This window comes from Carassius auratus, chromosome 7 (assembly GCF_003368295.1).
Source record: "Carassius auratus strain Wakin chromosome 7, ASM336829v1, whole genome shotgun sequence".
NCBI lineage: Eukaryota > Metazoa > Chordata > Actinopteri > Cypriniformes > Cyprinidae > Carassius > Carassius auratus.
Genome location: NC_039249.1, coordinates 13175940 through 13191379, shown reverse-complemented (window position 1 = coordinate 13191379; position 15440 = coordinate 13175940). Strand labels below are relative to the sequence as shown.

Here is a 15440-nt window from a genome sequence, read left to right as displayed (position 1 = left end):
CAGAATGACGGCATCATACAATGACGGGCATCCAGGGAAATTAGAAAATAGACACGCTGGCAAAAGAAACAACAAAGAAAGAGCATGTTGAAGTCCAAATTAAATGATCAAAAACAGAAGGCAAGAGTTTGGGTGTGGAAAAAGATCATGCAAAAATGTCAGCAGCAGCGGGATAATGATATCAAAGGGAGACACCTGTACGTGACATGCAAACTATGATAAGTATGGAAAGTAAAAAGAGAAATAAAAAGAAGGTGCAAGTCAAAATAAATAGCCTACGGATTGGACATTGCAAGCTAAACGAAACTTTTCATGGAAAACACCCGAGAGGACTATGGGACGCAAGTCAGGAGTCATCTTTATATCATGTAAAAAATATATACAAGAAAGGCAAGCGTTCAAGAATCAGCTACGGGAAACAGGTATAGTTGAAAATAATGAATAAATATCGAAATAATGATCAAGGACGGATATATTGTTAAATTGTCTAATGAGGACTGGACTGGAAGGACGCATTTGAAACAGCAGATGGCAGTAATGCAACACTATGAATGCCAACTTCCATTAAACTCCAACGAAGAAGAAAAATAAGAAATAACTGCGCATGCGCAGTTAACAAAGTCCGCGTTTTGATGCTCCCATGGTGTTGCTTCTGGAAATGATTGTAGTTCGCGTGGAACAATAACAGTTTTTTTTTTAAGTTTTAACACGATTACAACACCATGCCGATCTCTTGCTCAGCTATTGATTGCTCAAACCGGTTTGCCAAAGGGTCAGAGATCAGATTTTACAGGTAAGTTAACTCAACGAACGTAACACGATTTTTTGACACGCTTGATCTTTGTGTAAAGCTTCACTGTTTACATGTGCATGCTGTAAATCCAGATAGAGGTTTTACAGTTAACACATGACTCGGCGTAAGTGTAAAATACCTAAAATACTACTTTCTATCTTGAGGCAGCACAATCTATACGCTTATTGTGGCGCGTTGTGTTTGTCTGTGCTCCTCTTTTTACTTTCAATATACATAACGTTAGTCTTTCAGAGATGGCAGCAGAAATTGATATTATGATGTCATAACATAATTAACTAGCTTGTGTTATGTTGCCATAAAAAAGGACTTGTACCAGCTGATTATGATAGGTCCGCATTTTAAATCTCGGTGATTTGCACAGCTTGCTAAGCATCAGAAGCCTTGGTAAACTGTATTGGGAGCAACAGTAACCAATGGAGTTGCAGCCACCGTTTCTTTCTCTCTCTTCAGGTTTCCAATCAGCAAGCCTCAGCTAGCCGAGCAATGGGTACGAAACCTTGGGAGAAAGAATTTCGTTCCCACTCAGAACTCCTGTTTGTGCTCGGAGCATTTCCAGACCGACTGCTTCCGTGACTATAATGGAAAGCTGTTTCTCAGAGAGGATGCTGTGCCAACTATTTTCGCAAGCTCTGGAGGAGATGGCACAAAGGTGTGTTTCTTTTGCATTTAGTAGAGTTATTCTTGTAATCCAGTTCAACAACATCAATGTAACTTCTTCAGCAGTGCCAATCCACTCATTGTTTTATTCACTGTGTATTTCTCACAGATTGAATTACGGAAAAACAGAGGAGGCTTAGTGGCAAAGGATGCAAATGATGCCAGTCGGTTTGGTTCACTTTCTGATAAAGACCGAGCCAAACTGTTCTCAAAAGACCGAAGACAGCCTATAAGAGACTCTAGCATTAAGGTAACACATGAACCACTGAATATGCAATTACTAACACTGGATAATGTATTGGAAAAAAAAGAGGCAGATTTGATGATTTTCAAACCATTCCAGACATGTAGTTTGTTTAAGGAAAACCAAGTCTGCATAAATCTTTTTATTTTTTTTAAATAGTATAGATGTATAGATGAAGCTGTAGCATTTATTATTATTATTATTATATTTGCAATGTAAGACTAGACTAAACCTTTCTGGTCATTACTTAAGAGCTTATGTTATAGTAGTTTTTTTCTGGCATTTTTAAAATGATTAATAAAATGGAATTCTCAATTAATTCTTCATTATTCAAAAGTATAGTAGTCAGTTTCTGCCATGGAATAAAATAAATACAAACTGAAATGCTGAGTTCTCACAATTCCGTTTTCTTTATAAATTCTGAATTTACATCTCGCTCTTCAAATTTTTTTTCAACCTGTTTACTGCTCTCAATTCACTTGTTTTTTTGTTTTGTTTCGCCACTGTATTTTCGTACTATAAGTCGCACCTGAGTATAAGTCGCATCAGTCCGAAAAATACGTCATGATGAAGAATAAAAACATATATAAGTCGCACTGGACTATAAGTCGGATTTTAGAACCATGAACCAAGACAAAACATTACCGTCTACAGTCGCGAGAGGGTGCTCCTTGTTTTCAGTGGTAGACTTCAGGACCACTGAGCAGCATAGAACACCCTCTCGCGGCTGGAGACGCTAATGTTTTCTCTTGGTTCATGTCAAATTAATTTTGAAAAGTCGAACATGACTATAAGTCGCAGGACCATCCAATTTATGAAAAAAATCGACTTATAGTCCGGAAAATACGGTGTGTATATAATAAAGGTAATTTGACTTCTCTCACAATTCAGCCTTTTGTTATCAAAAGTTTAAGGTGTATATCTTGCAATTGAGAAAAGTTAACTAAAGTCACAATTACCATGTTTTTTTTTTTTTTTTTTTGTGTATCAAAAAAACTAAATAATTTAGAAAAATTAAGAATTTGTGTTTTTTGAGAAACTCTGAAATGTGGTTGGCCACAAGGTTGTCAAAGCATTGCTTTCTAAAATAATTGGTGCCATTTTAAAAAGGATCAGCTATAGTTCAGCTGACTACTTTTTCTTTAGTCAATCAGCTGTTTTTGTTTCTTCTTTGTTATAGAGCAGAGGTGTGAATGACCGGAGACGTGCAGGGAAGGTCTCTCTAGGTGACAGGTATATGTCTTTCTAGATTCTCAAACTCATGAACACATCACCTCAGCCATAATAAAGATTAGCATATAAATCACGATTGCAGTTAATTAAATTCCAGTTGTATTCAGAGTGTTTGATGGTGTCTTTTAAACATTGGAGAAGAAAAAAAATAAAACTTACCCCATTTTTTGCCATCTTTCTTGTCCCTGCAGACAGACCATGTCTCTCAAGAGTAAAGTGTATGACAGCAAAGGTCTGTTGATCTCCTGTGGAAGGGATCTGTGCGACTGTCTGGATGTGGACTGCATGGGTTGCTTTTACCCCTGTCCCGAGTGTGGATCGCGGAAGTGTGGAGTGGAGTGCCGATGTGACCGGAAATGGTTGTATGAGCAAGTGGAGGTAGAGGGAGGAGAGATCATTCGCAACAAGTTTGCAAATTAGCCATGACACTACTTCTACTTCTGAGCAAAAAGACCGTCACAGGCTTGGTACATGGACATTGCAGAAGTACCTGCTTCATTTGCTATATTGTTTATTTTTTAATGTAAAAGTTTAATGTTGTCTTGTGTTTTTGCTGCTGTCACAGCTGTGTTCATTTTTGTATTCTTTCCAGGATTTCCGCTACTTTATGTTGTAATGCTGTAGCTCTTTCTCCCCCTCTAAATTTTTCACACTTCCAAAAATAAAATCTTACTATAAGGAGAATGCATGGTGCTGATTCAAAGGGTTTACAAATATGATCTTTTAAACTCATTTAAAATTATTTGGGAATATTTCTCTTTTATCCGAATCACTCTGTCTACACTTTATCTTGTTTAAAACACCAAGCATAATATGTAGCCATTTTATTATTTAATTTGTTTTGAAGTAAAACAAATACACATTTTTAGCTCTTTGATATACTCCGTAAACCGACTGTGATGATATCCAGAAACCTGTTGGTTTACTGCAGGGCACTTTGGTGTTTGTTTGGTGATATCATATATTAGATATTGTCTAAGATGTTTTTCTAATTGGCCCATTTGTCTCAGCCTGCACATTCAGCGCGCTCCACCTAGTGTTGCAGTGCTAGGAGCCAGGAATGTCAAGATGAAGAACAATCTGTCATAGGCCCAGTTTGCCTTGTAGCTCCACAACAATAAGAATGTACAAACAGCAAGAAAGTTGACTTGAAGCAGGGATAATGTATTGCAAAAGCGCTCAAATGAGGCAGATTTTGATGATTTACAAAACATCCCCATCTAGACAGGCAGTTCATCTAGGGAAAACTGCCTGGGTGAAGCTTTTTGCTGTGCAAATAACTGGCAGTGCAATTTTAAAGATGAAGCACTGATATACTTGTTTAAATATTACAATACTTGCAACGTAAGGGGAGAGTAAACCTTTTATCGCCATAACTTGAGGCCTTGAGGTATAGTAGGGATTTTTTGAGTTTAAAATCAATTAGTCAAGTGAAATTTAGACTAATCCTTAAAATATTGAAAAGTGCTTGCAGTGTAGTGTCTCTTGTTTTTATCATCTGTTCCTCTTTATTACCATACATGTGATGTGCCCTAACCCATTTCTCTATTTATATGTAAGACATTACCCCTTTTTCCGAAAACTCTTTGATATTCATGCTGATTCACTACTAATTTGATTATGTAAATGTAGGATGGTTTCAATGAGTTTGCTCAGCGTATCGGAGAAAGCATCCTCACAGAGAGAGATTTTTACAGTTGGTCTCAGAAGGACAATTATAAGCTCTGGTAAAAACGCACCAATTTCACAAGCAAAATTAACGTGTCTGTGTGTGTAAGCGCTTGGGAACAGATGGTTTATCACAGGAAATGAGTTCTGTTTACGCTATGTGAGAGCTGTTTTAATGGAGCAGTTTGTGCCTGACTGAGATTATTGATATCGGAGCGCACAGAAGATTCCAGAAACACAACGGGATGAAACAGCACCTCACGGATGACCTGTCAGGAGCTTTGAGCCAAAGCATCTTTAATACAGATTTAAAAATTCATTAGATTTAGCCTTCAATGGGTTCTTGCAGTATGTTATATTTATTGATGCTTGCAAATAATATTAAAATGTTATATATTTTGTTTCATTCCATTATGCAATTTACATAGTATTATGAAATATTCAGAACTGTACAAAAGGCTTTCAAAGTTGCAGATGGGGTGTTTAGTTTCCTTGTCTAATGTGCATTGCAGCCGAGTGTCTGCTGGCTGAGGACTCCACAGTCTGTGATGTCAGAGTTACACTTGCTGCATTCACAGCTGAGGGCCACTGGGTAAGTGAAAATGGAGTCAGCCCTGGCAGGGCAGCCTTTGAACTCATAGGTCTCGTACGTCCATTCTCTGAAGTTACAGGTGTTCTGGTAAGACAGCATCAGTGGGCTACGGTAAACACTTTCCTGCCAAACAATAAATAGAATGCATTTTAGTTACGCTTTATCTGGTGCAAGAGGAAGAATGAATGTTGTATAAATAAATAAAAAAGGTCTGCATATATACTATATAGAGAAAGAGACAGAGAGAGAGACATATAACACAGACATACGGTAGATCATTTAATGTTGTTAAAACAGTCTCTTATGCTTAGTAAGGCTACATTTATTTAATAGAAAAAACAGTAATATTGTGTAATATTACACTTTAAAATAATAGTTGGCTATTTTACCATATTTTAAAGTGTGATTTATTCCTGCGACGGCAGAGCTGAAAATTTAGTATCAGATCATCCTTCAGAAATCATTTGAAATTGCTGATTTGGTGCATAAGAAACATTTCAATGTTGAAAACATTTGTGGCATTTAATGTTTTTTATTTTTTATTTTTTTGGGAAAGTGTGACAATATACAAAGTTTGGGGTAAAAAATAATAATAATAAATGAATAGCCTACTTTTATCCAGCAAGGATGCATTCAGTTACAGAAAAAACTATTATGTTACAAATACATGTCTATTTTAAATAAATATTGTTGTTTTGAATTTTTTTTTATTCATCAAAGTATCCCGTATCAACAAAAATATTACACACACAAAAAAAGGATGGATCATGTGACACTGAAGACTGGAGTAGTAACAGCTGAAAATGTATATATATATATATATATATATATATATATCAATTCACATATATGTCATATGTGCACAAATCACTTTAAAAGCAAGGTGATAAGAATAATACTTAATCCTACCTGTGTTTTGCAAAGCCCGGCACAGGCAGTGGTGTCAATTGTGATGCAGCTGCCACATTCCTCACTTTCCACGGTGATGGAGATATTGGTGAGCCGACAGCTGGACCTGCATTCCGATCCTGACATCATTAGCGCCGGCAACAGAATCACCATAACAACGAAGCGCATCCTCATCTGGGAATCAATGCGAAAGTGTGCAGCTAATCTAATAGAGGTACTGCAGTGGATAAATTATTAGCGTTGCATTTTGTTTCCATCTTGAGCTTTACTACTTAATTATTATTTTTAATTATTATATTTTTTTAATATAAAGAAAATCACTATTGAAAGTACAATCTAACTCACAAAGCCTGGGCATAAACAAACAGCTGGCTAATTTATTATTAATTGAGCAACTAAGATGAATCAATTTAAATTTGGTTTAGGAAAAGCAACTATCAAACACATTGAAACTGAAGACAAATTACTAATATACAGTTCATGCTAATATCAATATAATTGCTAAAATACTAATATATAGTTCATGTCAGTCCTACCTGCTGGAGTTTCGCTGAGACAAAATCCTTTCAGCTCAGTTTATGTGGACACTTATACCCTCCTGTCAGACGTGACGCCCACATCTAGTTGAGAGCAGCCATGTCTTATCATACTACTGCGTTTGCTTTTGTGGAGGTGGCACAAATCCCCAAAAGCCCTGTGGCCATGGCATTCAGTCTGGAAGAGGCTTAGACAGAACAGGATCCATGTAAAGGCCACCACTGATGTTTTCAAGGTCAGTGTTCTGCAGCACAATTCCTGGATTGAAAATCACTGGAACAACAGCTTGTCATCTCTAAGAGATCCACACACGGTTGCTTTAACAATTTATTCCTGGAGGATATATATATATATATTTAATAGAAATCCATAAAATTTTAATCTCCACAGCATCAGTTCAGTTTTTACCTGGCGAACTTTTGAAACAGTCTCTCATAACAGATGGAAGTGATGTTTTTGTTTGCTTTAACCACTCTATCTATTGATATTTGAAAATTATATTGGGATTGAGATGCTCATTTGAAATGTGTAATGGATAATTTGATGCATTAAATTGATAAAGGATGCAATAAATTGATCAAACGTGACAGGTTTTTCAAATGTCTTTGACAGATCATAGACATTTAGAATTTTAGATTTAAAATACCTTTTCATTTAAGAAATATCTGTTTCAAATGAAAGCTGTTCTTTTACAATTTATATTATTTATATTATTATTCTTTTAAATAATACTGAAAATCATGAATTTTGACAAGAATATTAAGTGGCAAAGTAGTTTGTTTTTCTGTTCAACTGTTTTTCAAATGTTGATGACAATAATAATCATTATTATTAGCAACTGATCACCAAATCAGCATATTAAAATAACTTCTGAAGAATCGTGTGACACTGAAGACTGGGTTGATGGCTGCTGCTTTGCCATCAACAGCAGCATTTATTTTAAACTAAAATCTCATAAATTAAAAATAATATCGTTGCTCTTTTGTTGATTGCTTCCATTGTCCTCATTTGTAAGCTGCTTTGGATAAAGCATCTGCTAAATGGCTATATGTAAAAATATAAAAAACCCTCAAATTCAAAATGTTTACTGTCGCTTTTGATCTGTCTAATGCACCCTTCACCAATTTAATGCATGAAATCACCCATTACTCTTTTCAAAGCTTGTGAGCATTTCAATCTCCATTTCATTTTCAAATACGAATGACAAAAGATATATCTAGTGGTTTGCATAAAGACGTATTTCAAACATAAAATCTTCTGAACATTTTATATACAGCATAGTCTTTGAAACTGTCCTCTGCAAAATAACTATTCTAGCATTCACTCTATTTGGCAGCAGGCCTAGTCATTAATGCCTTGACCGTTCTCTATTTTAAAGTTTAAAGTGCCCTGGATTTTCATTTTGATTCTGTTCATTGTCTTTAACAGATCTCAGTCTGGCTCTACGGCTTTTCATCTCCAGCTCAACCTTGACAAAACAAAGCTCTTTTATCTTTCAGCCGCCCCCAGTCTCTTTCCATCGCTTTTGAAGGTTGTACAGTCATTGACTCCTGATGTGTCCACATCTTGGAAATTGTCCAAGATGACCCACTGACCTTCATCAATCATGCTGCGACAAGTGCCCTATCCGAATAAAGCTTTTTAATGTAGAGAAAATCTGTCTTTTCACTCCCATCAGTGCATCCAAAATGCTTCTGTCTGACTCTGTATATCCAGTAATTCTCACATTTACTCAGGTCTCAATGTACCTCTCACTGCTGCTCAGTCATATTCAGCTCATTCCTGGCATACAATGCAGTCAGCACCATTATTGGAATAACTATAAGCCATTATCCAGTCGCACACCCACAACCTTCACACTACATTCAGAATCTTTACTCCCTACACATATAAAGCAGCCATACTGTGTGCTTGCACACAATGACTAAATGTTGTCTTGTGAAATACTGCCCCCTTTTATTTTGTATAGTGCCAGCTGCAGATCCAATACAGAATAGACAGTAAGCATAGAAAAAAAAGCATAAGCCAAGTCCAAAACAAGCTACTTAGGTGGATTTATTTGAATAATAAAACAACAAGCAAGAAGTCAATTTGTCAAGATAGTAAAGGTTGGTCAATGCACACTATTTTAACAAGAGAAAAAGACAATGTCTGCTGCATAACTAATGAGCTGGATCAAACAGCACAATCATCCTGATAGCACACACACATTTCCCCCCTACAACAGAATATGTCAGACATGAGTTTTTGTTGAGCGTTTCTCTGTCTTGCGAAAAAAAATATTTGTTTTCCAGGTGATAAATATAAAGGATTTGTTGCTTAAAAACAGTGCTGCTGATGAAACTGCTTTTCTAAAGCTATCTGTTGTAACATAGAGAGCAATGAGAAACAGGCAGGTGGCTAGTGGGAGTTATCATTTGCATTTTGCTAGCATACAAACATCATATGAGTTTAAAGCATTAGCAACCTCTTCTGAGTTTAAAATTTAGTTGAATAAAAAAAAAAAATATATATATATACACATTTACAGTGCCACTGTTTCCTGTATGATTTAATGCTAATGACAATCCACTCACATATGATCATATTCTAGATAAAATAAGATAATTTGTCCCATATTACCATTGTTCTAAAGCCAAACTAAACTGATATAAAATATTAGATGCAACTTATTCCAATAAGATGACAGCTTCTTTTTTAACATAATAAATGTGTGTGTTATATTTTACAACAAAATAAATTGAAAACTGTGATGAATCCTGTGCCTCCTTGTGTTTAGAAAGAACACCAGTTATTGCAAATTCTAATAAATGTCTTATTTAATTTACAGTAGTTACATCAACATTTAAACTTTGACATCTCAAAGATAAATGTTTTAAATATTTCATTTTCTCCTCAAGTTTTCAGCAGATCCAACTGAAAACTCCCCACCCCCCCAAAAAAGGAGTTGAATCTTTTATTTATGTTCTTTGCATAAACACTAGCTTGTTTAATGGAGCAAGGAAGAATGAAGTGCACAGTTCTCACAAAACAATCACATTCATCTTTTTTTATGTTGTGTTTACATTCTTAACTTTTTCCAAACGGTGGCTATACATAAGCAGGCCGTGACAGAAAGTGTATGAGGCTTTTTGACAGAGCCACACACCGGCTGCTTAGCGTGTGCAGCTCGTGCTCTGCAGTAGTCCCCCGGGTAGGCAGTTGCGATGAACTGGATGTCAACAGATGCATAAGGGGCTGTCGAAGTTTGAGAACTGCAGCAGCACACCGGTGCGCGCCTGCCACGACCACAGGGGGGCGATCGAGGTCTTTCCGCGTTGCGCAAACGTGCCTCTCGCGGCGGAGCGCAGCTCCCCAATAACACGAGCACAATGGTCAACGGGCGAGACTGAGCGGCAGACAGAGTCGCGCTGCGCATACTTACCTAAGGCTATTTCACATGGCATCCTAAAACTTTGATACATCTCGATTCTGACGCTGCTCGTGTGATTTATGGAGCCACGCAGCATGCTCTCCGTGGCAGCACCTGCTTTTTGGTGAGTGCGAGTCCAGGCTTAATGCAGCGGTGCATGTTTTTTGGGGAGGGGGAGATGGGCAGGTGATGAGAGATCCTGTTGAATAAAGACCCGACGGCGAGCCGTGACCAAAACTGTCATCCTTCGAATGCGATCACACCTGACTGCTGAGGTGTCATGTTCTGCGTTTGGCAACGTCGAGGAATATCTGAGCGCGATGGAAATCTGCACAAACCTGGGATGTACATCCTCAGCCATCTCTACCTTGTTGTATTGAGGGTGGAAGCTGAGAAGACATCCTCATATGATTTCCTACGTAAGTGGCTCGAGATAAAGGAACGTGGAGTGCATGAGAGGGCTGATAAATTGCGTGCGACGACTGTTTATAATTAATTGTCAAGAGATTTTGGATCAGTAATATCACGCGCAGTATCCTGTTTCCATTCTTGTCTGGCCTGTTACAATAACGATGTGCCACAGTAGTATTGTTATTAATATTATTATCAATATGTAGCTTAGGATGTCTTTGTTAATGATGACTTTTTCCAAATGTTCTGCTCATGTTGGTGTAGATAGGCTCCATCACAGTCTGCTTGGGCTACATTTCGATAAGCAGTTTGCATTCTACAACACGTTTTTCTTTTCTTTGCAGCTGTTGCTGGTGTCAAGCGGATTCAGTGATTCATTCATAGCCACCGAAGGGGCAGAGGACGGAGCAAACCTACACCCCACCCCTCCCTCGCAGCGAAGATGGGAACCAGTGATTTCATAGGGGAATAAAGTCTCTTCCGAGCACCTCAGATAACGGAGCTCTCCTCCTGCATTCGGTTTCCTTTTGGATAACACATGCGCGCGCCGCGCACATGGATTCTAGAACTGTTGGACACCTTTTTTTCTCATTATGATGACGATTATGATGATGATGTCACCAGAAGCACGTCGCTTCGCCACAGTTGTAAAGTCCAATCACAATAAGTAAAAGTGCACTGAAAGAGCTTAAAGCACTTCCGAAGGCAGCGGACCTGCAGTGCCAGTGAACTGCATTTATGAACTTGAGGCCGTCTTTAGCTCAAACTCGTTCTTCAGCCCGTTGACCATCATTCGGAACGCTTTATAGTTTGAGAAGATGGAGTTTGCTATGGTCGGCGCGGACAGCGGGGGCTGCAACACCCACCTGCCCTATGGATATGCCCAGGCACGCGTCAGGGAGAGAGAGCGCGAGCGGGAGCGGCAGTCTCGCGCAGCGGCGGTAGCCGAAGCCGGAACGGTCGGAGAGGGAGGTGGGTCCGGCGGCCATCCCCACAACCATCCGCATCAGAGTCGCACCGCCTCTTCAACGAATACCAACAACAGTAGCGCCGGGACCGCCTCGCGCCCCTCCTCCTCCTCCTCCTCCTCCCAACAGTCGCAACAGCAACAGCAGCAGCAGCAACACCACGAGCCGCTACAGCAACTTCTCCGAGAGCGAAAAAAGCAACGAAGCGTCGCGCGCTGGAGACGGAACCGCGCGGCACTCGGCGGGGATCTACGCCAGTCAGAGTTGGCGCTCCTAGGATCCGAGGAGGACATCATGATCGAGGAGGAGGAGGCGGAGGGCGAGGAGGAAGAGGAGGACAGGGGAAGCAAGAGATCGACTTTTGTCTATAACATGGATTATGAAGAGGAGACGGTTTCGTTAACAGACAGGCGTCCTCAGTCCGGCTACGAAAATGTTTACAACGAATATGGCTGCTGCGAGAGAGTTGTCATCAACGTGTCAGGCTTGAAGTTTGAGACCCAGCTGAAGACACTCGCGCAGTTCCCAGACACGCTCCTGGGCGACCCTGAGAAGCGAATCAGGTACTTCGACCCTCTGCGTAACGAATACTTCTTCGACAGGAATCGACCGAGCTTTGATGCCATTCTGTACTTCTATCAGTCCGGGGGGCGCTTGAAGAGACCCGTCAACGTGCCATTTGACATCTTTTCCGAGGAGGTCAAGTTCTATGAACTCGGGGAAGAGGCGATGCTCAAGTTTCGCGAGGATGAGGGCTTCGTGAAGGAGGAGGAGAAGCCGCTGCCCGAGGACGAGTTCAAACGCCAGATCTGGCTGCTCTTCGAGTATCCGGAGAGTTCAAGTCCAGCCAGAGGGATCGCGGTCGTGTCAGTGCTGGTCATCGTCATATCCATCGTCATCTTTTGTTTGGAGACATTGCCAGAATTCAGGGACGACAAAGAATTCCTCAGCCCAGGTAAAAACTCCACGCAGGCGGACAATGGATTTACGCCGTTCAACGACCCATTTTTCATCGTTGAGACGGTGTGCATCATTTGGTTCTCGTTTGAGATCATTGTGCGCTTCTTCGCGAGCCCCAGTAAAACAGCTTTCTTTAAAAACGCGATGAACTCCATAGATATCGTCTCTATTTTGCCTTACTTCATAACTCTCGGCACAGACCTCGCACAGCAGCAAGGCAACGGGCAACATGCAATGAGTTTCGCGATCCTGAGGATAATACGACTCGTCCGCGTGTTCAGGATCTTCAAACTGTCTCGGCACTCGAAAGGTCTCCAGATCCTGGGGCACACTTTGCGCGCGAGCATGCGAGAGCTGGCGCTGCTCATCTTCTTCCTCGTCATCGGCGTCATCCTGTTCTCCAGCGCGGTGTACTTCGCGGAGGCGGACGAGCCCTCGTCTCAGTTCACCAGCATCCCAGACGCGTTCTGGTGGGCTGTAGTGACCATGACCACGGTGGGCTACGGGGACATGAAGCCCATCACGGTCGGGGGCAAAATCGTGGGCTCGTTGTGCGCCATCGCTGGTGTCCTGACCATTGCGCTTCCAGTCCCTGTCATCGTGTCAAACTTTAACTATTTCTACCACCGGGAGACTGATAACGAGGACCAGGCGCCCGTTGTGGAACAGCCCCCGCCGGGCTGCCCGTACTTTCCGGATTTCCTGAGAAAATTCAAAGGTTCCCCATCGGGGTCGTCTTTGGGTGACAAGGCGGCAGAGTACATGGAGATGGAGGAAGGAGTGACAGAATCTCTGTGTGGGGCAGACACGCAAAGCCCGAGTAGAGGGAACGGTACTGACTTAGGCGGAAAAAACAGTTCACAATCACGAACCCTACAGACAGATGTATGATTATGGACGAACGATAACCGCCTCGGGAGGTTTTCATAAAGATGACTGCACAAATGAATCAGTTAACAGCACACATGCACAACTTGAATACATATAGGCTATCCAGTACGCACGTGCGCAACACAACGAGACACTCTCTCTCTCTCTCTCTCTCTCTCTCTCTCTCTCTCTTTCACACACTCACACACACACACACACACACACACACACACACACATATACATGCATACACGCACTCATCAAGTTCTGGACCTGAGCTGAAACATTTTTGCAATGTGGCTACTTTTGTAGTGAAACATACCCTGTAATCACGTGACAGGCAACGCAAAAACCACCAGCTTTACGTGACGTGGAGGTGTGTCTATCTGCCCACGACTCCCGGTTCATTAATGAAGGCAACAAAAAGAACTTGCATAGGCACTTTATGAGTTACATTTGTCAGTAATTGTAGGTAAAAGAGGCGAGTTCTTCTTATCTAATGCTATTATGCAATAACGTTTAAATTGTTTGCACTATCATCAGTTATGTTATGGTCTCCCAGTTTAAAGCAGAGGAAAGGACCAGGTAACATTGAGGTAGAGAGGGAGGACACTGAATTGAAAAACAACTCAGCAATCATACTACGACTTGCATTTTGGATTAATTCGAAATACTAGCAAACATATGCTGCAGTCTTCTCTGATGAAAACCAATTCAGCTAATAGTAACGACTTATTTTAACGTATTTGAATTATTATGATTAATTAAAAGGCAGCATACTGCGTAACTTAAGGCAATGTTATCTTAAATCCCATTATGGCAGCAATGTGTCAGTATGGCAGTGTTCAGTATGTTCTACACTCTGGTAAAACTCCTTTTAGCACACACCCTGTGTAGTTATTTGTGCTTTGTCCACAGTGACTGAAGAGTCATTTATTGTCAGTCCCTTTTGTGAGTATTGGAAAACAAATCAGTCATGTTAGTTTTTGTTCATTAGCACAATATTTGAAACAAACAGCATAATTCATCCATCATGCGATGCGAGGATTCAGTCTTTCTAAGCATCACAGTCACATTATGGCATACAGAGGCCAAAATAACCGGTTCGCATTGTCTCACAAAGTAAACACCTTGTACAACAGAGTCAGCGACACCATGGCTTGAAGGATCCGTTTGGCCACAGTTTTCAAGTTGCTGTCATGGGAGTATATTTCAAGGGAATGCTTCATGCAACTATTTGTCTTCATCCCTTTACCAAATGACACTGCATCCCTTTATAAAAATGCTGGCGGAAATGTACAGCATGGAAGGGAACATGAACTTGGTGGACTTCATGCACAGCAAATTCTCATCCTTTTGGAGTGCAGGATGACCACTGAGCATGTGCAGTGCTTGCGGAAGCCAGGTAAGCGATTTCTGCATTAAGTTTTCTCAATCACACAGCAATCATGTTGTCATCATATACTCTCAGTTTAGTAACACAGCATCCAGGTGTTTACATATCTGCGTGAATCTAATAGTTGTCTGTTAAGGCTAGGAACAGGTGCTCCACGTGATCTCAGCATGCATGAGATTTCAACTCTCATTTTTTCTCGTTTTATAATAATGTGTCAACAATGACTTGAATTGCTTAGCAACAAGGGGCTTATTGTCAAAGAGACGACTAACTGTGCTGTGTTCCCTTGGAATCCAGAAATCCTCATTGCTCATTAAGTGTTCCGAGCTTCATTCTCTGATGTCATAATAGCTGTTACTGTTTTTTGTAGACATGATAATTACAATTTAATCTCCAGTAAATGATATTTTGTCTTTAATAAGACATACTCTTAGAACACGCTACAGGGAGATGACTGTGGCCTCCCTCGCCGTGCTCATCTCTCACAACACGATTACTTGGCCACTGTGTACTTGTGTAAAATATGCACACTTGATATTAGATTATCATAAGTGCCTTCTGTGGCATGTCAGTCTAGTGCCTTGTGGGCTTGTTACAAGAAAAATGGCTGTGTAGGTTGATGAAAACGTAACCGACAACTGGCATTTATCAGCTGTTAATGCTGTCAACTCTATAAACTACGCTCACTATGTACAGTGTCCTTTTTCAGGAGTGATCCTCTTACAGGTTGTAGTAGATGCACTACTGATAACGGGTTATACAATGACAT

At 40.3% G+C, this 15440-nt stretch overlaps 3 protein-coding genes across 3 annotated transcripts; 2 read left to right on the top strand and 1 right to left on the bottom strand.

The window, feature by feature from the left end:
- Positions 1 to 26: 26 nt before the first annotated feature.
- Positions 27 to 3632, top strand: arl14ep (ADP-ribosylation factor-like 14 effector protein). Its single transcript, XM_026267421.1, has 5 exons — positions 27 to 793; positions 1265 to 1463; positions 1581 to 1721; positions 2896 to 2948; positions 3140 to 3632. Exons 1-5 carry the CDS (start codon positions 723 to 725, stop codon positions 3366 to 3368), a joined length of 693 nt encoding a protein of 230 aa, XP_026123206.1. The 5' UTR covers positions 27 to 722; the 3' UTR covers positions 3369 to 3632.
- A 1323-nt stretch (positions 3633 to 4955) lies between these two features.
- On the bottom strand, positions 4956 to 6883 carry fshb (follicle stimulating hormone subunit beta). Its single transcript, XM_026267422.1, has 3 exons — positions 6654 to 6883; positions 6118 to 6291; positions 4956 to 5331 (listed from the first exon to the last, which is right to left on the bottom strand). Exons 2-3 carry the CDS (start codon positions 6289 to 6291, stop codon positions 5113 to 5115), a joined length of 393 nt encoding a protein of 130 aa, XP_026123207.1. The 5' UTR covers positions 6654 to 6883; the 3' UTR covers positions 4956 to 5112.
- Positions 6884 to 9390: 2507 nt separating this feature from the next.
- Positions 9391 to 14159, top strand: kcna4 (potassium voltage-gated channel, shaker-related subfamily, member 4). Its single transcript, XM_026267414.1, has 2 exons — positions 9391 to 10485; positions 10822 to 14159. The coding sequence occupies exon 2, from the start codon at positions 11296 to 11298 to the stop codon at positions 13294 to 13296; it is 2001 nt and encodes a 666-aa protein (XP_026123199.1). The 5' UTR covers positions 9391 to 10485; positions 10822 to 11295; the 3' UTR covers positions 13297 to 14159.
- The last annotated feature ends 1281 nt before the right edge of the window (positions 14160 to 15440 follow it).